Source organism: Grammomys surdaster, unplaced genomic scaffold, assembly GCF_004785775.1.
Source record: "Grammomys surdaster isolate TR1022 unplaced genomic scaffold, NIH_TR_1.0 139, whole genome shotgun sequence".
NCBI lineage: Eukaryota > Metazoa > Chordata > Mammalia > Rodentia > Muridae > Grammomys > Grammomys surdaster.
Window position 1 is genome coordinate 15,532,950 of NW_021604597.1, and position 24,843 is coordinate 15,557,792.

A 24,843-nucleotide genomic window follows, 5' to 3' on the forward strand; every position below is an offset into this window, starting at 1 on the left:
TTACTGAGAATGCTGTAACTGCCTTCATTATTCTGTTTCGTGTGTGTGGGGTTGAAGGGGGAGTCATTTTCTGCAACAAAAGTTATTACTCTGTTAAGAAAGAAAACATTTTATCTTTGAAAAAGATTCTTATATACTTATAGTTAATAACAATAAATATAACTGATGATAATGAGATTATTTGTGATATGTAATCATCTTAATTTTTACAATAATGAGTTTTTTGTTGTTTAAAAAGTGATTTTTGGAGCTATAGAGAGAGTGTATTCTCATTCTCCTGGACATCCATGACTAACTTTATCTGAAAGTCCTAAGGTTTAGAATATAATGCTAGTAGCTACCAGCTGGTAAAAATTTTCATTTACTGACTTTATTTCTTTACCCCTTTGTAATTTAAATGCCTTTATTCAAAGTTAAGGTAAGGCTGTTGTAAAGAATGTAGTATTTTCAGATTAAATGGTGTCCAGAACATACAGTTCAAGGAGTAAGTCCAATGTAATTGGGGGAATTATTAAATGACACTGACCTCATTTCCTTTAGAACAATGAAAATTAATAGTTTCACGTTTTATTAGGCTGATATTCCAGATGTAGTATACATTTAATTAAGTGTAGTTTCCTTTTAGTTATGGTATGTGTATCTGTTTTTTGTCGTGAATTCTTTCTAGTTTTACAGTTTTCCACATGTTTTCTTTCACCATTTATGATTTTTTTCAAAGCAGAGCTATAAGGAGTTAAATCACTTTAGCATGCAGCAAAACAGTTCCCATTCAAACAATAAACGCTGTTTTAAAAAGCCTTTAGATCTTCTGTCACTTCATAAATATAAATGTATAAAAACGTTATGCAGTTGTAGTGCCCACCTGCTAATTAAATGCAGATTTTCTCAAACTTGTTTAAAATCTGTCTATTTGTTTCAACTCTTTCTCTGTTCAGAGTACATATGGCCCTTGTGAAACTAATTATGCTTATGGAGCAGCTGTTAAATTTAGTGCAACTAATTTTATTCAATATTTTACATTTTAATTGATTACCTGTGAAGAAATTAGCAAATTAACACGTATTGTACAGTAACTGAATGTTCCTTTATGGTTACTTTCAGATTTAACAGGCGAGCTAGGCACTGATAGCATAAAGGCACTTCTAGGGGTTTTTGGTAGGAAAGTTATTGGTGGAGCTTGATTAGCTAGTGTGAAATTTTAGGAAGACTGATGAGTGATGCCAAGCATCTGTGTGTCCTGTATCTTAAACATGAGAAGCAGATTGGAAAGTAATAGCTTTTTCACAGAATTTTGGTAACATATGGGCTTATCTGGATCTAAGAAGTCTTTGAAGATCTTTGAACTTGACTAAATGACTTAACCTTTGGCTGAGTGGGTGGGTTATGTGTTTTTAGTTGGGGAAGCACTGACATTCTGTGTTTCTCTTTCCTTTTTTTTTCTTTCTCAATTCTACCCTTTTTTTTAAAAGTGGAGATTGAAGATGGTGACTAGGAATTTGATATGAGAATTCCAATACTTATTAAGTAGACAAGTTTGTAAAAAATGAAGGTTAAATCTTTTGATAATATTTCGGAAATGAGTCTGTATAGATGCTTATTTTATCTTATATATTTTTAATTAAAAATGATACTGCAATCAGATCTCACATTGTGTTGTAGTTAAAAGGATATGTACAGAGCTGGCTTCAGATTTCAATTTTATCACAGATTTTCTGTGATCCTTGCCCATTCCACAGTTTAGTTTTTCCCCAAACCAAAAGCAAAACAAAATAAACAACTGTCCCCAGCATGGGATGGGGTTCATCTTCTAAACACACACACACACACACACACACACACAAAGCCAAAAAAACCGAAACCGTGGTAACGACCACTATTTAAGTACTTAGAAGTAAACGTTAACATGGGAACAGCTGATATGTTTCTTAAAAAAAAACATTGTGTTGCTACTATGGGGAAACCTCAGGCCCTGGACCCTTACTAAACAAGAAGTATAATAAACATATTCTTATGCATATTTTAAAGTACTAGCTATTACAGTAAATAAAAATGGTTTTGATTTTTATTAGCTTTGAATTTTGATAATAGTAAATGTTGATTTGAAAAATAGGACCAATAACTGTGTATGGAATTTCAATAAGAAATAGTTTCTCAATTGGACATGTGACTAGGGAATTAGACACCCAGAATACACAAACAAAACCTGTTTACACACTTGATTTATACCACTTAAATACTGTAGCTTCTCCTCTTGGTGAAGACAGTGAATATTGGTCTTTCAGATTCAAAATATTTGGGAAACCTGCTGATGTAAACATGTTTCTTTAAGGTACATGAAGGCGGGTAAATAACAAAAGCAGAAAATACTTAAGTTGTTAATTTCTGAGTGTGTGTATTTTGAGCCCCACCCCACCCCCAATACAATTGCTGTTGCTGTGGCTATTTGAACTATTTCAAGTTCCTTTTGAGTAGATTTATGTGGATTGGACTGAAATACTGGCCATCATGGTTTATTTCTTTTTCAGTTGCCTTTTTCCTTCTCTCCATCTTTCTTTCTGGTGTTGAGCATTGAGCTCAGGACTATATCCCCCACCCTCATGATTTTGATGATGAATTTCAAATAGCAGATTTATTAACAAACTTTTACCTTTTAACCTTCATATTTGCAAACGTTTTGTGTTCATTAAAATGATACATAATCCAAGAAACCTTTGTGTAGCTGTGACTTACGGTTATCATGTAGTTATATTTTACAATTCAAGTCTTGCTCTCAAGCTTGATTAAGACATTTCCTATATGATGAGTTTGTTTCCAGTGTTACTGCTCTGGTACTAATGTCTTATATGGGAGCTCTCTTCAATCTAGTGAGTGGGAACACTATGTCTCCTCCTCAGTGATACTTAGGAATCTCATTGCTTTCCAGTATATTTTTATCCCATGGCATTTTACCACATGTATTTATAGATTAGAACACATCAGGTGATCCCTATAATAGAGTTCTACATCCTTCCTCTCTGTTTGATTTCCTCCTGGTTGGTACAATGCCTTGCAAAGTCTTGATACCTTGTCGTTCTTTAAGGGTCCAGGGTTAGCAAATCATCCATGTTTTAAGTTTTCCTGCTTTGTAGCATACATCTGGAGGTCAGAGATCAATCTTGAGCCTCATCCTCAGTTATACTCCACCAAACTGTTGAATCGAACTTTCTCACTGAAACTAGAGCTAGTTTGGCTAGGATCCTTTTGATTTTATCATATGTATATGTACATGTATATATATTATATAATATGTATATATTATATATATAGCACTGTATACAGGAATTGTAAAGTAGCTGGGTTCAAACATTTACATAGTCTTTTGACTGTCTTTACTGCTTCTTTTGTTGGTTACCCAGAGGGCACATACAAGTGTACAGTTAGAGCTCTACCTCAGAGATTCTTACTGTTGCTTTATGTATTTGTTGGCTATGTTATTGCATGTTACGCATTCAGACGTTTTATTCTTTTGTTTTGGATTGAGCTTGCCATCATGAAGTGATGCTCCTGCTTTAGCTCTCTGTGCTCTTACTTGGAAGTCTACTTTATATGTTGGTACAGTTCATGATACTTCTTTTTGCTATGTCTATGTGATATTTTTCCATATTAAACCCTTCTTTGATTTTATTTTTCACTTTGAATGTGAAAGTTGTTTGTAGTTATGCTATTACACTCTGATCCTCTTTTTCATTATTTAGTTGAAATTATGCTTATGACCAATATACTTAAATTTAAATCTACCATCTTAGTCTCTGTTTTCTGTTTGTTTGTGGATGTAGTTAATCTTTTTTTTTTTTTTTTTTTTTTTTTACAGTCCAGTCATTATCCCCTTCCCGGTCTGCCCTCTGATAGTTCCTCATCTCATTCCTCCTCCCCGATCTCCAAGAAGATGTCCACACACCTCTCTACCTCCATCCCCCAAGGCCTCCCCACTCCCTGAGGCCTCAAGTTTCTCGAGAGTTAGGTGTGTCTTCTCTCACTGGTGCCAGACCCAGCAGTCCTCTGCTGTATATGTGTTGGGGGTCTCATGTAAGCTCATGTATGCTGCCTGGTTGGTGGCTCAGTGTCTGAGAGATCTTGGGGGTCCAGGTTAGTTGAGACTGCTGGTCTTCCTATGGGGTCACCATCCTCCTCAGCTTTTTCCAGCTTTTCCCTAATCCAACCACAGGGGTCACCAGCTTCTGTCCATTGGTTGGGTGTAAGTATCTGCATCTGACACTTTCAGATGCTTGTTGGGCCTCTGAGATGTTTCTTAAAGTAGGTAGACAATCAGAATTAACTGTGACAGTGTGTTTTCAGATGCTTTGATTTAATTGTGGTTTTGTAGAGGTTTGAGTTTTACCATTTGTTTTTTAGTTTTTCTTTACCACCAACCCACCAATGAACGTTTCCTTTTCCATAGTGTACAAAGTGTAGGTCTTTAAAAAACTCCCCTGGTTATGGCTTTAATTAGGTTTTGGTAGGGAGTGGAATTCGATCCCTTTGTTTACAGTGTCATCCTTTTATGAAATCTATGCTAGGTTTTATTCAATATGTAATTATTTAATTTTAATTATAATTTTTATTTTATAGTAAATGTTATCTTTATTTATAGCACTTAAGGACTCTCTGAAGTACTGCAGCTATGTTTTGAAACTCAAAATATTAAGGTATCTGTTTTGATTACATGTGTTTAGAACTTATTAGCCAATTAAACTTGAAAAATTGGCTTTTGAGGGCAGTAATTCATTTTATGTAGAGATGTTATGGTTATTCTTCTTATTCTGTAGATATTGAAAGCATTTATCTGGTATAATAGGACATCTTGCTGTCCATTTATTGCTTATATATTGTGTGTTCTAGAGTCCCACATTTTTTACCAAATGGTTCTTTGCTTATAATACATCTCCATATTGGCTTTTGTACTCCAGAGATTTCTAGAGTGATTTATCAGAAAGATACTTATTTAAGGAACTGGGGACAAATGACATTTTAAATGCTAATATAGTTTCTTTTTTCTTTGTTTGGTCAGAGTAGGAAGTCTTTTTATTCTGATCTGTTATTTTTTTCTTGATGAGACTCTTCAGATTTGTAAATAAAGTTACTTACCTGAACACAGACTTGAGCATATATCTAAGATATGAATCTTACCCAAATTTGTGAAAAATGATTCTTTTAATAACCAACAAGTTAATAGCTTAATTACTTTTATTTTGTTTTAGCTTAATTCTTTTAAAATTCATGTGTGATTTTATAGTCATTTAAAACTGTATTTTATAATTTTACTCTGTCTCTAGTTTTGTATTTGGTTTCTTTTCTTTCGTGGAAATTTTTTGGAATATCTTTATTATGTGAAAATTATAAACAATACTAAGAAGATCTTGCAACATTGTATACTATGGGTTCTTAAATGTATTCTATTGTTAAATGTAATGTGATGGGAACCTTAATGTATAGGTGTGATTTTGCCACCCTAGTTTATATGTCACACAAGATTGATTGGAGAGTATTCTAGAACGACACAAAATTTTTAAGTATATTCAGTGAATAATGAGCAAGACATGTTTGGAGAACTTGAAGGCATATTTTTTCTACAACAGAGTGTTTATGTCAAGGGAAACCACTAGACCGCTTTAAAGCTAACTGAATTTTCTTAATAGATTGGAGAGATTGAGGTTAGACTTTGAGAAGAAAGGTACAGAAGGAAGGCTGGGTTGGATGATAACTGATAAGTTGCCTGGCCATGCACAGATTCTAGTGTTGCTCCAGTGATCATAGGACACTTATCATGATCTGTTTTTCTAGGGCAGTGCCAGTTGAACCTTGTTTTCCTGGGATAGTACCTTAGCTCCCGGATCTGTGTGTGTTCTCAATAGGCTTGTGTTATATTCTCAATAGGCATGGTAGGTGATAGGGTCTTCCAGTTGAGAGCAAACATAACAGGTCATTTATTTTGTTATTGAGGATTACCTGTGGAGAACACATGGCTTTTGCAGATTGTGGTTTCCTTTCCTGTGTAATAGAAATACAACTAGATTTGGGTAAGCTTTATGTCGAACTTAACTTCTCAAAGGTTCATAATCATTATATGGCTTTGTTTTGGTTTGGTTGGTTTTGGTTTACTTTGGTTTGGTTTTCAAGACAGGATTTCTTTGTGTAGCAATGGCTATCCTTCAACCAGCTCTGTGGACCACTCTGGCTTCGAATTCACAGAAATCCACCTGCTTCTGCCTCCTGAGTGCTGGATTAAAGGCATGTATCACCACTGTCTGACTAGAATATTGTTTAATTGCATTAGCTATGGTAGAAGATAAACATATTTCGTGTGCTTCTGATTCACATGATACAAATTAGTACAGCCCTCAGTTACTGCCTCCTGACTCACATGGCTATTAATGGCTGTTAATGCACAATTTACCTAAGTAAATAGTAGCTTAAGGTAGTTAACAGCACTCTTATTTTGCATATAAGGAAACAAGAAGAGATAACTTATTTGAGAAAACCACTATTTGAGGAATTCTTTATTTTTAACTTAATATTTATCTAATTTTGAGTACATTACTAACGTGTATATATATTTCAAGTGTAGTAAAAATATGATTTTGTCCAAATGCACGTCAACTATAACCCACAATGTAAACTGCTAATGGCTATATATTTTCTTCAAACAGTATTCTTTGAGGAAAAACAAGCAGATTACAATAAATTATTAGGTATTTATTCAAAATATAAAGCTCATAAACCATTTTTAGGGTTTAAAGTAGCTTACCTATCTTTAAATTGTTTTTGGTTAATATGCATTAATTCCATATGATATATGCATACAATATGCTAGTTAACATTATATACAAATCCAATTTTTGATACCTATATATCAATTAATATATTTGTTAATATATAATTCTGTATTTCAATTTCATTCGCCAATGTCTATGCATTAATGTCATTTTTAAAATATACCAGTATCTTAAAGATTTCCCTGTTTTTCTTTAATAATTTCAGTCTTAATATTTAGTTATTTCATCCATTTCAAGTTGAATTTTGTGCAGTACAAGAGACAGGGGGTTAAGTTTCAATCTCCTGTGCTTAGATATATACTTGTCTAGCACCACCCTTTATTGGGAAGACTTTTTCCATTCTTCAATGTATGTTTTGGTGCCTTTGTCAAGAATTACTTTGGCTGCAGGTGGCTTGTTTCAGGGATCACTATTGTGCTTCATTCATTTGTATATCTGTTTTTATTCAGACCTCACACTGTGTTACTGACTCTGTTTGTACTGTGTGGCTATGTCTTAAATTTGTATTGTGATCTCCCTAGCTTTGTTCAAGTGCTTAGAATTTTTTGATTTCCGTGTTATGTTTTAGAATTTTGTTTTAATAGCTTCATGAAGAATGTTACTGGCATTTTGACAGCGGTTGCATTAAATTTGTAAGTTGCTTTGTGGAGTATGGGCATTTTAACTATTCTTTCAGTATTTGAACATGGAAAAATTCAGTATTCTTTATGACATTCATTACTTTTTTTAAGATTTTGTAGTATTTATTGTAAACTTCTTTTACATCCTTAGTTAAATTTGTTTCTGGATTTTATTTTATAGCTATTGTTACAAGATTACTCTCCTGATTTTCTCAGCAGTCTCTTTGATGTATTAAGATGCTACTGAGCCAGCCAGATATAAATCTCAGAAGTAGACCATCTTCCTAACATCTGTAACAGTGTGGGTTTGATTCCAAGGACCACCCAAAATAAAGTGCTACTGAGACATTGTGTTTTGTTTTAAAAGTAGGTCTTGATATGATAGTTCTGACTAGTCTAAATCTCATTGTGTGGCAAGTCTCCCTCAACCTACTGATCCATGTGCATCAACTTCTCAGATGCTGGAAATATAGGATTATGCTATCATGCTTGCTTGTGCTGGTTTTGTATCCTACAACATTACTGAATTCTAATTAGTTCTAATAGTTTTTTGGTGAAGTTTTTAGAATTTTTCTGCATGTAGGATAGTTGGACTTCATCCCTTTTTTTTATATCTTTTATTTCTTTCTCATGCTTAAATCTTATATAAAAAAAAAGACTTCTGGCAATATATTCACTAAATGTCATAAAAGCAGACACCCTTTTCTAGATGCCCAATCATGATGAGATGCAGATTCTGGCCTTATCTACCAATCTGTTTTAAATTTCATTCAACATATTTTTTAATGTGATTTCAGTTCTAGAATTCCTTTTGTTTTTCCCCCAGAGTTTGCTGCTGGTTTTTACTGAGATTTCTTTGTTTTATATTTATTGAGAGCATAGTTGTAAGTACTGTTTAAAACCCTTGCCTACTAATTCTAACATCTTACCTACCATTGGCTTCATCTCCATTCACTATGTTTGTTTCACTTCCCCATGCCAAGAATAGACCATGTTTTACAGCTTTGTTTGTACATGTAATACACACACACACACACACACACACACACTTTATATTGGGTATGATTGTATTCTGGTAGTACTACTGTATTCTCAGTAATATGATCTTAGCCTTTGTTTTAGCAGGACATTAACTTGGTCTGAGGTTGCAGAGGTCTTGTGCTTGTGGTGATAGCTGATACTTTGGTTTCATGCTATTATTCTTAGCTGTTTAGAGTCTGCTGTTCTTTAGATGATTTAAGATTCAGTGAGAGTTTTGAAAATAGTTTACACATAAAATTTTTTGAATATTACAGAGCTAGGCATTAGAATTTTTGGATGTCATCCTTGACTTCTTTCAGGATTCACCTTTCATTATCCTGGTTGCTAGTTGGTTTTTATTGTTGTTGTTTTGTTTTTTGTTTTTTGTTTTTCTACTTTAGACTGCTTTATTTTCCTATCTAATTAAAGCATAGCCTTCTGTTATTATGTAATAATATTCTAAATAGCAAGCAAAAAATAAGCTTTTTCCCATTTATTTTATAAGGTTAATTGTTTTTTTTTTTTTAATCAGAAGTTTTTCTGTTGGAGTTTATTTGTTCTGTGTGCACAGTCATAGGTTTTCCCAAAAGAATTTGCCATTTACTTTTTGAAGGATTTGTGTCCTTTGCACCCCACCCTAAGGGAAGTCTGGGTTTTGGCCACTCTCCTATACCTTAATATAGCTGTTTTAGTTACCTGTAGGATACAGTCTACTAAAGGATATTCTTGTCAGTACTCTGACCCAGACCTGAGTCCATTACTTCATAGCACATAATATATCATCCCATACCTAACAAAATGACTCATTTTATATGACTCACGGTTAAGAGTGGGTTAGTGGCCTTATGGGCACATTGAGAAAATAGGAATAATAGTGAATAGATAAAAAAGATTCTAAGAATGAAAGAACTGTTTTTATAGATTATATTAAATACATTTGTTATATTAGTTGAAGAGACTTAAAACGTTACTTTGAATGTTTTAGACTTTCCTTTTTGCTAAATGTGGTGCTGTTTATGTGTAGTTCTACATCTCAAGACACTGATGCACAGGAGGCTGAGGCATGTAGATTGCTGGAGCTTAGAAGTTCAAGACTCTACTACAGAAACATTCAACAAGAACAAAGCAAACGAGGAAGCTTTACTGGCTAACACTGTGTGCTTATGTATGCCTGGGTGCTCCCTTGTGTAAGCACATGTGTAGGCAAGAAGTTCATGTTAGGATGGCTTGTTCAGTCATTTTCCTACCTTACTCTTTGAGAGAGAGTCTCTCACTGATTTTGGAGCTCACCATGCTTTGCTAGACCAGCCAGCAAGCAGATCCTTGGATCTTACACTCAATGCTGAAGTTACAGATGCTGCCCAGCTTTGTATGGGAGTGCCTGAGTCTGAACTGAGGGCCTCATGTTTTCACAACCTGCACTTTGCCCACTGAGTCATCTTCCTATCACCCATTTGCTTCCATTATTTTTCTTAGCATGAAAATAACTAACAAGTTTAGGCACACAGAATGTTGTTTCTCAAGTTATATGTTGTACATAAAGTCAGATGATTTGTTAAATTAATATATCTGTAATCACACATTTCTTTTCTTTCTGTTTCTTCTACCCACACACGGAGGTGCTTCCTTAGAAAATTTGCATTGTAGAAGTATATTATTATTAATTTTAGTTATTAAGATTATATTCTTCTTATTTGGCTCTTATTTATTTACATCCCAAATGTTGCCCGGCCTCACAGTCTACCACCTAAAGTTCCCCCTTCCCCTTCTCCTCTGAGAGGGCAGCCACCCCTACCCACCCCAACCTGATGCATCAAGCCTCTACAGGATTAGGCACATCCTCTCCCACTGAAGCCAGACAAGGCAGCCCTCTGCTACATGTGTTCCAGAGGCCTCAGACCAGACCATATATGCTCTTTGATTGGTGCCTATTTCTGGGAGCTCTTAGGGGTCCAGGTTAGCTGACACTGTTGGTATTCTTGCGGGGTTGTCATCTCCTTCAGGGTCTTCAATCCTTCCCCTAACTCTTCCATAAGGGTTGTGGGTATCTGCATCTGTCTCAGTCAGCTGCTGGGTAGAGCCTCTTAGAGGACAGCTATGTGAGGCTCCTGTTTGCAAGCACAACATCATTAATAGTGTCAGGGATTGATGCCTACCTATGGGATGGGTCTCAAGTTCGCCCAGTTAGTTTGGCTATTCCTTCAGTCTCTTTTCCATCTTTGTCCCTGCATTACTTTTATACAGGACCAATTTTGGATCAAAAGTTTTGTAGGTAGGTTGGTGTTCCCATTCCCGCACTGGGCATCCTGTCTGGCTAATGGAGGTAGTCTCTTCAGGTTCCATATCCTTAATGTTGCGCATTTTGACCAAGGTCCCCTGCGTTGACCTCTGGGAGCCTCCTTCATCCCAGGTCTCTGATTGAGACTTACTAGAGACTCCTCCACCTCCCACTCTCATCAGCTTCATAGTTCCATTTATTCTCCTGGCACTCTGAGCCTTTCTCCTGTCTTTCTCCATATCTGATCCTGCCCCACTTTTCCCCTTCCCACTCCTTTCCTATTCAGATCTCTCCCTCCCTCTCTCCCTCCTTCCCTCTCCTCCTCCCCCTGCCTCTCATGACTGTTACCCTTTCTAAGTATGATTTAAGCATCCTTGCTTGGACCTTCCTTCCTGTTCACCTTCTTTGGGTCTGTGGTGTATATCATGGGTATTCTGTACTTTTTGGCTAATATTCACTTCTCAGTGAGTACAAACCTTGCATGTCCTTTGGGTCTGGGTTACCTCACTCAAGATGCTAATTTCTAGTTCCATCCATTTGCCTTCAAATTTTACAAGGTCCTTGTTTTTAATAGCTGAATAGTAGTATTCCATTATGTAAATGTATCGAATTTTCTGTATGCATTCTGTGGTTGAGGGTCATCTGGGTTCTTTCTAGTTTCTGACTGTTAAAAATAAGGCTGCTATGAACATAGTGGAGCACGTGTCCTTGTGGTATGGTGGAACATATTTTGGGTTTATGCCCAGAAGTGGTATAGCTGGGTCTTCAGGTAGAACTATTTCCAATTTTCTGAGAAAATCATTCATTTTGTTTAGATTTTCCAGTTTTGTCAAGTATAAGATTTTGAAATAAGACCTAATGATTTTTTTGAATTTCCTCAGTTTCTATTCTTTAGATACTGTTTCTGTGCTTTTTAGTTAGTTTGGTTAAGGATTTGTCTATCTTGTAGATTTTCTTAAAGAACTAGCTCTTGTTTTTTTTTTTGTTTTGTTTTGTTTTTATTCTTTATATTGTTCTTTTTGTTTTTAATTGATTTCCATGAGTATGTGGAATTTCTATTGTTTCTGTTATTGTTGAAGTCCTGCCTTAATTGTGATCTGATAGGATGCAAAGGGTTATTTCAATCTCCTTGTGTCTGTTGAGGTATGTTTTGTGCCTCATTATATGGTCAATTTTGGAGAAGGTTTCATGAGATGCTGAGAAGAAGGTATATTCTTTTTGGTTTTTGGGTGAGAAGTTCTGTAGATCTCTGTTAAATCCATTTGGTTCATAACATCTGTCAGTTTCATTGTGTCTCTGTTTAGTTTCTGTTTTGATGACTGTCCCTTGCTGAGATTGGGGCATTGAAGTCTCACACTATTATTGTTTGGGGCTCCATGTGTGTTTTGAGTTTTAGTAAAGTTTCTTTTATGAGTATGAGTGCCCTTGCATTTGGGGCATAGATGTCCAGAATTGAGAATTCAACTTGATGAATTTTTCTTTTGACATGTATAAACTATTCTTCCCTATTTCTTTTGATTACTTTTGGTTGACAGTCTATTTTATTAGATGTTAGAATGGCTACTTCAGCTTCTTTCTTGGATCCATTTGCTTGGAACACCTTTTTCCAGTTCTTTAGTCTGAGGTATCTTTGTAGTTGAGATATGTTTCTTGTAAGCAGCAGAATGAGATGAGTGATCCTGTTTACATATCCAGTCTGTTAGCCTGTGGCCTTTTATTGGGGAATTGAAGACATTAATGTGGAGAGATATTAAAGACAAATGATTGTTAGTTCCTGTTATTTTGTTGTTGGAAGTGGTATTATGTGAGTGTGATTCTCTTGTTTTGGTTTTTCTGTGAGATGACTAAAATCTTGTGTTTTCTTGGGTGTAGTTACCCTCCTTGTGTTGGAGTTTTCTTCTAGTATCCTCTCTAAGTCTGGATTAGTAGAAATATATTATTTAAACTTGGTTTTAATTTCTGCATCGATAGAAATTAGTAGTTTTACTGGTTATAATAGTCTTGGCTGATATCTGTGGTCTCTTAGATTTTGCAAGACATCTGTCCAGGATCTTGTAGCATGTAGTTTTTCCTTACCCACTTTAAGCTCCACCCCCGTCCCCAGGTTCCCGCAGATCACACACACACACACACACACACACACACACATACACACACACACAAACTTATTTTCAACCTGCATTATTGGCTCAATTTCTGAGTGCTTCTAATCTCCCTCAGCTAGCGTGCCCCTCCCAATACTCTTAGCTCAGCACCTCTTAATCTGCCCATAGTTTAGTTGCATTTCTAGTCTTGGCCACTCCACCTTAGATCTCCCATGCCTGGTCACCTTTTCTCCCTCCGAAGCATGGCAAAATCTCCCTTCCTCTCCTGCATCTCTTGCCTGCCTGCAGGAACCTGGAAGTCCTGCCTCTTTCCTTCTGCCCAGCAGTTGGCCCTTGGCATTTTTATTGATTGATCAAGAACCAATAAGCAGGTGGATTGGGGCAGGGGTCTCACCTGTGTTGTCCCTGATTACATCAAGCTTCCAGGGAGCCAGTCAGGACTGTGGGGTGGGGGTGGGGCATTACTTACAGGTCCTCAAAGGCAGGTGGAGGTGCAGACCCACATGATGGTCTTATTACTTGCATCTCAGAATTTTCCTATTTTCACATTTAGAGTGAACCTTAATTTCCTTCAAAATTGACACCATCTATACATCTTCATATAATTTTAAAAGAGAGTGATCATGCGTAGGGAATCATTTATATACTTGCTTTACACAATTTTGGGGCTAAGAGTTGAAACTGAGTATTTTAAAGTAATTTAGGTCAGTTGCATTTTAAATTCAAGGCAGACTAAATCGATTTAATACAATCTGTTTATTGTAGGTCCAGGTCAAGACCTCGTCCACGCTCACATAGTAGAAGCAGTGAAAGATCCAGTCACAGAAGAACTCGTAGTAGGTCCAGGGACAGAGACAGGCGTAAATTCCGGGACAAAGAGAAAAGAGAAAAGGAGAAGGATAAAGGCAAAGACAAAGAATCGCACAGCATCAAACGCGGGTGAGTTGATAGAGTCTAATGTGGTACATTCAGTAATTTCATAGCAGTATGCAAACTAAGTTTTCTTTGAGGCGCTTCCTGTTCTTACACTTCGGGTAAATTCTAGTAAGAGTAAAAGAAGGTAAGAGCTTGCCAGTATCTTGCGTGTTTCTTGAAATATATATTCTCTAAAAAATTATTCAGTTATAATAACATGTAACACTTCTTGATTCTATTTACAAGTAATTTCTACAGCATCATTGAATTTATTTTACTAGTGGTTCATTAGCTGCCTTTTTTTGAGATGGCTTTTTAAAATGTGCAGGTGAAGAGAAAAGACCCCAGATTATTATAATTCGGATGGATTTCTTAGTCCATTCTGGATATACAATCCAATCACAAGGGTTTGAACTTGTGTTATATAACCTAGGTGCTTCTACATACATGAGAAAGTAATCCACATTGCTTATGTTTCTTCAGGCTTAGAACCTTTGCTTTATCAACCCAGTTTAAAAATATCTATGATGTATTTACTGGTGGAACTTAAAGTGTATATCTATAAACCACAAAGCAAAAGAAAGTATAGCAGTGGCAAAGTGAGGTACACTTTTACCTGGAATATCTGAATGATTATAGGATGAATTCCTTCTATGTTTTAAGGTGATTTACTCATTTGTTCACCTACTTTGCTTATGTTCAGATTTAAAGTGTAATAGAAACTAGAAGGCTGTCATTTTGTAGGGACTAACAGATAGCTGTCTGTCCTTATAATGTGATGTGAATGATTAATGTGAGATTTTAAAACATTAACCTTAAAAATATTACATTTATAACATTTGATTTCTAAGAAAACATGATTCCTATGTAGAAGACATGTGAAAAGACATCTTCAGCAAGGCTCCTGGTCCTCTAACAGTTACAATGTTTGCTTTCTTTCTTCTAGTATTTTCTCTGAGGTTTAGGTGGAATAGTTGAGTTATGGGTGTCTTATTTGGTGTTTGGCTCTGAATTTTAGCCCCTTGTAGGTCTCTATAGTAGTCTCCATCTACTGAAAAAATAAATATCTTCAATGAGGGGGTGAAAGCTACACTTAATTATAGGCGTACATATAAATACTTAGAATAAAATTAGAAATTATATTAGCGAAGGGAAATGCCAGTAATAGGTTCTTTTCCAGAGTCTATGATCTCCCAGACACAGGTAGTTAACTAGGTTTACAGTACTATGCATGTATTTCTTCCCATTGAGCAGGACTTGAGTCCAATTAGACAGTTGTTGGTCACCCCCAAAATAAAAGTACAATTATTACATCACCGGGGATATCTTGCCATTTATATCTCAAATATGAGATTTCAAAACATTAACTTTTCAAAATTACATTTATAACATTTGATTTCTAAGAAAAAAACTGTTACTGGGAGACAGTACTCAGAAATTTGTAACATCATTAGGCCTCATACTTGGACTTGGTGTGATGACGCTGAACATGTGTCCCCAGCAGCATCACTCCTGGATTCATCTATTACATCATTAGGTCCCGTACTTGTACTTGGTGTGATGATGCTGAACATGTGTCCCCAGCAGCATCACTCCTGGATTCATCTATTACATCATTAGGTCCCATACTTGTACTTGGTGTGATGACGCTGAACATGTGTCCCCAGCAGCATCACTCCTGGATTCATCTACTAGGGTTCTTTACCAATGTCTCCCTAGCCCACCAAATTCGTGTGTTGGATATTTGGTGATTTGGTGCAGTATTGCTGGAACATGAGGTCTTTTAAGAGGTGAATAACCCAAGTAAACTTTGCTTTATTAAATGGATTAACATTGTTTTGGCAGAGTGATATTTGTTATTGAAGTAGTAGATTCCTTCTGAAGTATTTTCTTGACTTGTATTTATCTTTCTGCCATGAGATAATAAAGAATGCCCTTCTAGAAGCCAGCCAGCCATTTGACTATGTGGCCTCCAAGCTCTGTCAACAAGTTTCTGTTCTTTTTAAATGATCAGATCTGCAGGATTCTATCACAGCTGCACAGAATAGAGCAAGCCATTGAGTACAGCACTGCCATGTTAATTTCCATCATGTTAGAATTCAGTTAGCTTTCCTTAAGACTAACCTGCTCAGTGGAAGGTTTTCACCATTATGTCCTTACTAGTGCCTGACTAGACAAGACAGTGTTCTAGGTTAAGCACTAAGGCTTCTGGAATATTTTGCTCAGACATTTGAGCTTAAGTTTATACATTCTAATGATGTATTATAACTTTTTTGAATTTAATACTTACTGAGAAATTTAAGAATTTCCCTGACTGTACAATTTATTCTTCTATAAAATGGGGATTTGGAACTTTAAAAGCTGTAAATGTAAAAGCAGTGTATAATAAGAACACCATTACAATGTAATAATCATAACTTAGGGATATGTTACAGATCTTCCTTGGCAGCCTTCCAGCGTTTGTAACTTTGAGTTCCATGTATAAATTCCTGTTGATAGCGTATTTTTACCTCTACCTGATGTTTGGCAGAAGATGTTGGAAGTGATTTGGGAAAGCTGGACTCTGAGTTTTGACAGCAGTTGCATACTTAGAAAGCCTGTCATATTTTTTCTTACCTCTTATTTCTTTATGCAGCAGGAAGTCACTTATGCTAATTTACTCCAATTTGCATATAGGTTATAGAGTTCTGTGGTGCAGAGCATGCTTAGAACTCCTTTTAAGTGTCTGCTTGGATCAAAGCAGGGCTGTGTGATAGCTGTTGTCTGACACCAAGCTGTGTGGTGTTGTTTTCATTAAACATTTATCACACTTCCAATGTGACAGCAGGCAACTTTGTGCCAGGATAACATGTTTTCATGCAAAATTTATTGAAAAAGATGAGACTTTGTAAAGAGATCTTGTTGCCTTTCACCAGTGGCGAAGGGTAAGTGTTAGAAAGTAGTACACCTTGAACACGTTTCATTGTAACAAAAAGAAGCTTTGTACTGGCAGTTTTGTTAAGCAAGTAAATAAAGCTATCTTATAGAAATGTATGCACTGGACCTGTTCTTGAAAATTAATAGTTTTATGATATTCTTATTTATTGATTTTCACAACTGTGGCCCATTATTATTTTTATGTTACAATGAAACATCACTACCCTGTTCCCACTATGTAAATTTGAGTGTTAGATTTAATTCAACTAAACTAACTTGTCAGTTTTTTAAAAAGATGAGGCTCAGAAAGGGAACATACTATGACATAAAAGATTAGCCAGAAAAAATAGGAGACAAGAGTTTCATTAGTTCTCAGTTGGCTTACATCTCTTTCTTACTCATTATAATGACACAGTTTAACTGTTACATAGTTTCTCCAATATAATTTTACATGGAAAAAGCCTGATGATGGTTTTAATGTCAGGAACTGTAAGATTATTTTTTAAGGTGATTGCCTGGCCATGAAGAGCCTTGGAGCGGTGGTTCTCAACCTTCCTAATGTGTGACCCTTTAGTATAGTTCCTCATGTTGTGGTGACCCAACCATACAGTTATTGTCAGTGCTACTTCATAGCTGTAATTTTGCTGTTCTGAATTGCAATGTAAATGTCTGATAGGCAGGATATGTAATATGTGACCTTCAAAGGGATTGCAGCCCACAGGTTGAGAACAGCTGCCTTAGAATGAGAAAGTAGTTTTATTTTCTTTTTGAATGTCACAGGAAGCTACTAAATGAGAAATATATGATGAAGCTAGTTGAAATCAAGGCCCTTTGAACTTCTCAGTAAGTTCCATCATGAGAGCTCTAGAAAATTTTATGTGATTGTTTGCATGAGGTGTAACAAAAGTTACGTACAAATTAACATTAAAGAATAAGCAGAAGGGGCTGGAGAGATGGCTCAGCAATTAAGAGCACTGACTGCTCTTCCAACGGTCCTGAGTTCAATTTCCAGCAACCGCATGGTGGCACACAACCATTTGTAATGGAATCTGATGCCCTCTTCTGGTGTGTCTGAAGACAGCTACAGTGTATTTACATAAATAAAGTTGTAGTGTAATAGAATCTACAAGCCTTGAAGTTGTGCTTTGATGCAAAACCATGACTCAGAAATACACAGGAGATTTTAACAATTGCATTCTGTGACTAAGTCATTAATAAGAGAAACAGTGATGTTACAAGTAGCTGGTGTAACTGACAAAGCAGATACATTTGAACAACAGCAAGAATGTGGATGTGGATTGTCTAACAGATCTAAAACAGGTTTCTTCTGTATCAGGCAGTGAAATTAGACCTTTGCTTGATAAATTCTATTTGCATATTTATCAAAAAAGTGATACTTGTATTTATATCAATTATCTATAATTTATAATTTTAGGATAGTTCAGAGGATGAAAAAATGCCCCAAATAGGATAATTACTAATCTGTTTTGATCATCTCAATATTTTAAAATATTTCCTAACAAGGCCAGTTATCTTCTCCCATCCCTCCTTTCCCTTTCCCTTTTCCCTTTCCCTTTTCCCTTCTCCCTTTCCCTTTTCCCTTCCCCTTCCCCTTTCCCTCTCCCCCTTCCCCCTTCCCCTTTTCTCTCTTCCTCCTTCCCCTCTTGTCTCTTCCCTCTCTTCCCCTCTTTCCCCCTTCCCTTTCCCCCCCTCCCTCTTCCCCCACTGTATTCAGTGCCATCCTTGGGCAGTTGGTCTTGGGTTGGTATACAGAAGCAAACTGAGGAAGTCATGGGGAACAACCCAATCTTGCCTCCAGGTTCCTCCTGCCTTTAATTTCTCCCTTGTCTTCCCTCAATCATGGTATGCCAAAAGTAAGCCAAATAAGCCTTTTCCTCTGCCATGTTTGTTTTGCTTAGTGTTTTATCATAGTAACAGAAAGCAAACTAGGATTATACTTTTTCCTCACTTCCATGTCTTCATGATGGTTGTCTCCTTGGCAAGAAATATTTTGTTCTCTACCTTTTCTAATTTTCAATTCATCTTTTAGATTTTACTTCATTCATAAGGTATTTCTTTGCTCTTCAAGAGTATACTAAGTAACCTTCCTGTTAGCTACTAATAAAATTTATGCCAAATCTGAAGGGAATTTTGTAATTCTGTAACGACAAATTACCTTGCATATCTTAGTCAAACATTGTATTTATTTAGATCATACTAAGCACACACTTATATAGTGAATAATAGATTATTTTGGCTACTGTTTCTAGGTAAATAAAGGAGGGGTATAACATTTTTTTAAAGTTTAAAATTGATTTGCAGATGTTAGGCAGATAAGTACCCTTTTGTATTACCCCATGCACTAGAATATGTATAAATACACATAGTTACAAAATCTTCAAATCTTAAGACTATATTAAAAACAATTGCTGGGCGGTGGTGGCGCATGCCTATAATCCCAGCACTCGGGAGGCAGAGGCAGGCGGATTTCTGAGTTTGAGGTCAGCCTGGTCTACAGAGTGAGTTCCAGGACAGCCAGGGCTACACAGAGAAACCCTGTCTTGAAAAACCAAACAAAAAAAAATTTGACTTTTACTATATCTTTTTGTATTTTAAATATTGCCAATCATACTGTCATTAATTTTGTATAGTATTGTTGTTTGAAACAATACTTCTAGAATGCATGTTTTAGATATTGATTTTAAAATACAAGTTCTTAGTGAATTTATTTTAGTATTTCTACTTTCTTGATTCAGTACATGGTTTCAGGACAAAATACTAGAGTTAAATATACTATTCCATAGAGGCCTTAACTGAAACCTTACTATATGTATGGCTTTGTAAGCTGAAGACTGCAGTATTTTTAAAGGAATGTAGAGGAAATGAAGATGGAATGCCAGCCAAGTCTTTTATAAACAATAAACAGGCTAACCCCCTAAAAACTAACGTGTCATTTATGAATCACCCATTTACAGGTCTCTAATTTATATCTCACTGTAAAGCATTTTTATTATCCCAGGTGTGAATTATGCTAAACTAAATAGTAACAGTCTTATCAATATTTTAAAATAATTCAAGTTTATTTATTTCTCTTTAGCTTTCTTCCCAGTTTGCTGATCATTGGCGTGATATCTCCAAATAGACCCTATTGGAATAAAACATAAACTTGTGATGGATCAATTAGGTCATTGTTAGTCAGCACAGGTAGGAATTCCTAAGTAGTGGACTTTGCCAGGAGTAGTGGCAAAAGCCTGAGAACACAGACAGAATGGTCACTATAAGTTTGATACCAATCTGGTCCCCATAGCAAGTTCTAAACCGGTCAGGGCTATATAGTGCTATATAGTGACATCCTATAACACACACACACAGAGAGAGAGAGAGAGAGAGAGAGAGAGAGAGAGAGAGAGAGAGAGAGAGAGAGAGAGAGAGAGGAGGAAGAAGAGGAAGAGGAGGAGGAGGAGGGAGGGAGGAGAGGGGAAGGAGGAGAGGGGGAGAGAGAGAGAGTTAGAAAGAAGGGGGGGAGAAAGAGAAAGATTTTGTTTGTATCTCAGTGTGATATATCAGACAGTTCATAAGTGCCTGGCTTAAATGTTCTTGACATGCTTGTGACTGCAATGAGCATAGCCAGATGATAGTAATATTAGATGTTACTATGTTATTATGAGCTGTTCTTTCCCACTATAGCAGAGTACACTGTACTAAACTAGTCATGTAAGTGGTGTTCCTGTATCTTAGATTTCGTGACACTAAGATTGTGATAAAAAGAAAAGTTCCAGATGGTTTCTGTGGGTCTAATGCTTTTCACTTAATACTCAGGCTGTAATCCTTGGATTCTGAGATTGGATGTAATTACAGGAAGATAGACGTGCATCTCAGCTGGACCTTGTGGGTTCGGACACTAAGCACTTATAAATGTCATTACATATTTCATGATCTTAGCAGGTGCAGTTAGGGAAATTTAACAGTAAGTGCTACTATTTAAATTCTCCCTGAGCTCTTCCTACAAGAGATTTTGAAATGGCAACTTTTGGCTCCTGTTTGTTTTGCCAGATTGTTGACAGGCTACCTGAAAGTATCACTAAAAACCAATTTAATTGCCATGTTTTAAAGCAGTCTTTGCTTAAACAAACAGACAAACAAAATCCCAAAGAGTCAAGCCCAAAAATTAAATTTATAGATACAAGATTTTGAAAATTAATGTGAATTTGGATAAGTAAAATATGAAATTATTTACAATGCAGCTACTTATAAAATAATTATACTTAGCCAAAATTGATAAACAGCAAATTGGCAAGTCACCATTCAGTTATTTCATTTATAAACTAAGATGTTCAAATTAAATCTGTCATTTTTTTTTTTTGCCAAGCTGTGACTGTTTATTAACTGACCAGATTACAAAAATACCACGGGCAACACCTTAGTTCATCCGTCTAATAAGCCTGTTGATCTGGTCTTCCCTGTTGCCAGCGTCTCCACCTTCTACAAAGTGAGTTGTCTTCTTCTTCATTCCACCTCATGGGGAAGATAATTTGAAAGGCCACAGGAAGTTATTTGCTTCCTTGAAGCGTTTCCCAACTGTATAGATCTCATGAATTAGATCCTCCATGCAGATGATACCAAGAGACGGAGCAATCAAGGAATTCTCCGTCAAGGCAATCCGCTTCTTACTGATTTTGCCATAGCCTCGCTTGTAGATGAGCTCATTTACTGACTTCAGGTTGGGGTACCCCCATGCAATGTATGGTTCCACAATCCTCAGCATGTTAATGGAAGCCTTGTTGAGCTTAACAAAGGTGCCATTGAAGATCTGTCGGAAGGTGAAGAAGCTGCAATACCTTTTGGACCTTTGGGCTTACTCCATTGATGCCTCGGATTCTGATGACAAACACCAATTTTGGTTCTGCAGGCACATAGAAGTTCCCAGCTTTCCTTGCCATCCTGGCCATCTGAATCTCAGTCCGGTACATCTGCCTGTACTCCTTGTGATAGTGCTTTGCCTTCTCATAGATGAGCTTCCTCCTTGCCTTTCAGAGTGTCTTCAGGGCAAACGTCTTCCTCAGACGCTTCACCTTCAACTCTGCGAAATTCCTTCGCTTTTTCTTAAGGGTTTCTGGCACAGCCGGAACCTTTTTCTTAAGAGTCTTTGGCACAGCATGAACCTTTTTCTTATGGGTTTCTGGCACACCGGCAACCTTCTTCTTCTTCTCTGGAACAGCCTCCATGGTTCCAGGCAGAAAAGGGAAATCTGTCAGTTTTTTATTGTAGATTCAGTATTACTCAGAAATATTCTTAATCTAAAAGGAAAGAGAATAACTGATATATTGAAGATATGTGCTTCAAATGCTGACAAATCAATGTTTGATTATTTTATATATTATCTGAATATATGTCTGAAATATTATATATTTTTTTTCATTTATTTTTTGCTTTGCTTTAGGAAGTCTCACACTGAGGCTAAAACTGGCTTTGAATTTAACGCGTAATTTCTTTTCCCATTTCATAAAAATGAGAATGGATTTTACTTTTCTTGTCATATCACTGAAATCACACAGCTGTAGTTTTTGTATAAAGCTTCTTTTACTTAGCACAGAGCTTCAGTAATACATTCATGTTGCTTATTTGTCAGTATGGTACATACTATTGGCCTATTTGTGGCTTCTGTGGAGCCCCTTTGAACAATAACTGAATTAGATATAACCAATTTCTTGCAATAGAAGTTAAACTTGGTGATGAGATGTGTTTAGTTGGGACTTCATTTTCCTTGGTATTTGGTAATTTAATGTAGATTTCTTTCATATGTGTATATTTTAAGAAGCTTCTTCTGTAGTAGGTTTCTGAGTAATCCCTCAAATTGCCTCTTATGCTCATCTTTCCACTCCCCCCTTTTTAAAATTTTCCTGTTCTAGTCTCTTTGCTGTTTCTCTCTAATTATATAATCTATTTCCTCTTGCTTGAGAGATCCTCCCATCCCCACTAATTCCTTACACTACAACTAACTTCTGTTGTTTTTCAGATAGTAGCATGCCTATCAAAGTCTTAAAAACTGGCATCCATCCATGTGTAAGAAAATACTTAAACGTGCCTTCTTCTGGGTGTTGGTTACCACACCCAGGATTTTTTTTTTCATCATTTACCTGAAATTTTCATGATTCCATTTTGTTTTATTTAGTGATGGTTTGTTTTTTGTTGTTTTTTTGGTTTTTTTTTAGAGCTGAAAATATTAAGTAATATAAATGTATCACATTTCACACTATCCATTCATCTGTGGATGGACATTTATCTAGTTTATTTTCAATTTTTGACTCTCATGTATAGAGAGAATACACAATGAATATGTTTGAGCAAGAATCTCTGTAAAGATTCAGACTTTTTTGAGTATAAGCCTGAGTAGTATAGCTGGGTATTGAGGTAGATCTATCCCCAGCTTCCTGCGGAACTGCCACACTGGTTTCTATAGTGTCAATGCAAGTTTGTTCTCTCACCAGCAATGGATGAGTATTCCCTTACTCCATATCCCCAGTGGCACAAGCTGTCACTTCTTTTCATGATCTTGGCCATTCTGACAGGTGTAAGATGAAATCTTAAAGTAGTTTTGAATTGCATATCCCTGATGGCTAAGGATATTGAACATTTCCTTAAGTGGTTCTTAGCCATTTGTGCTTTATCTTTTGAGAACTCCGTTCTATGCCTCATTTTTAAATTGGTTTTATTTTGCTTTCTTAATATTCAGGTTATTTTAGTTACTTCTATATTTTAGATATTAACTCTATTTAATATGTAATTGGTAAAGACCTTTTTCCATTTTGTAGATGCTTCTTTGTCTGGATGATGATGTCCTTTGTTTTTCAGTTTCATGAGGTCCAATTTATTACTTTTTGGCCTTAGTTCCTGAGCTGTCCTTGCAGAAAGTCTTTTCCTGTGCCAATGAGTTCAAGACCATTCCTCACTTTCTACTTCATCAGATTGAGGATATCTTGAAGCCCTTGATCCATCTGGAGTTGTTTTGTACATGATGATAAACATGGATCTTTTTCCATTCTTCTATATGCAGGCATCGAGTTAGACCACCACCATTTGTTGAAGATACTGTCTTTTTTCCAGTATGTATTTCTACCTTTTTTATAAATAACAGAAATCTGTCTATAAATATGACAACTTATTTATGTGTTTTCATTTAAATTCCTCATCAAAGAGTTTATTTTTATTCCAGTACCATGCTGTTTTTAAACTATAGCTCTGTAGTATAACTCTAAGATCAGAATGGTGATACCTTCAGCAATTCTTTTATGATTCTGAATTAGTTTAGCCATCTTGGGGTGTGTGTGTGTGTGTGTGTTTCTATATGAAGCTGAAAATTGTCCTGTTGATCTCTGTGAACAATCATGTTGAAATTTTGATGAAGATTGGATTAAATCTCTAGATTGTTGTCTTTCTACTAGAGATGGACTCAGATTTTAATCATGAATGGATGTTGCCTTTTCTTAAAGGCCTTTTTTGCATCTATTGAAGTGGTCATGCGGTTTTGCCTTTCAGACTATGTAGTAGATTGATTTACATATGTTGAAACATACCTGCATTTCTGAGGTGAAGCCTACTTGATCATGGTGGATGATCTTTTTGATGTATTCTTGGATTTGGTTTACAAGTAATTTATTAAGTATTTTTTGTGCCTATGTTTATAGGGGAAATAGATCTTTAATATTTTTCTTTGTATTTTTTAGGTACCAAGTTAACTGTCATCTTGTTAAAAGACTTAGGAAATGTTCCTTCTGTTTCTATGTTGTGGCAAAATTTGAGAAGTCTTGGCCTTAAGTCTTTCTTGTAGGTCTAGTAAAATTTTGTGCGGAATCCATCTGGCTTGAGTTTTTTTTTTTGTTTTTTAAATTTGTTTGGGAGACATAATTACTGTTTGTACTTCAGGTAGGGGTAATGGTTATGTTTAAATTGCTTATATATATAATATATATTATATTATATATATATATTCCTTTTCATTCTTTTCTTTTAGATAATCCAGTTTAGTGAGATACAGATACTTTTGAATTATGTCCTCATAACTCTTTGGATTTCCTCATTGTCTGTTATGATGTTCTTTTTGTCTCTGTCTTTTAAATTGGATAGTCTCTCTTCTTTCTTTCTTTCTTTCTTTCTTTCTTTCTTTCTTTCTTTCTTTC

At 35.9% G+C, this 24,843-nt stretch overlaps 1 protein-coding gene and 1 pseudogene across 1 annotated transcript in view; one reads left to right on the forward strand and one right to left on the reverse strand.

The window, feature by feature from the left end:
• Rsrc1 (arginine and serine rich coiled-coil 1) overlaps positions 1-24,843 on the forward strand; it is a 326,375-nt gene that overhangs the window by 64,249 nt on the left and 237,283 nt on the right. Inside the window, exon 4 of the mRNA XM_028763545.1 lies at positions 13,601-13,774. Within this exon, the coding sequence (XP_028619378.1) occupies positions 13,601-13,774 (174 nt within the window). The remainder of the gene's footprint in view (positions 1-13,600; positions 13,775-24,843) is intronic.
• Positions 21,018-21,891, reverse strand: LOC114617873 (annotated as a pseudogene).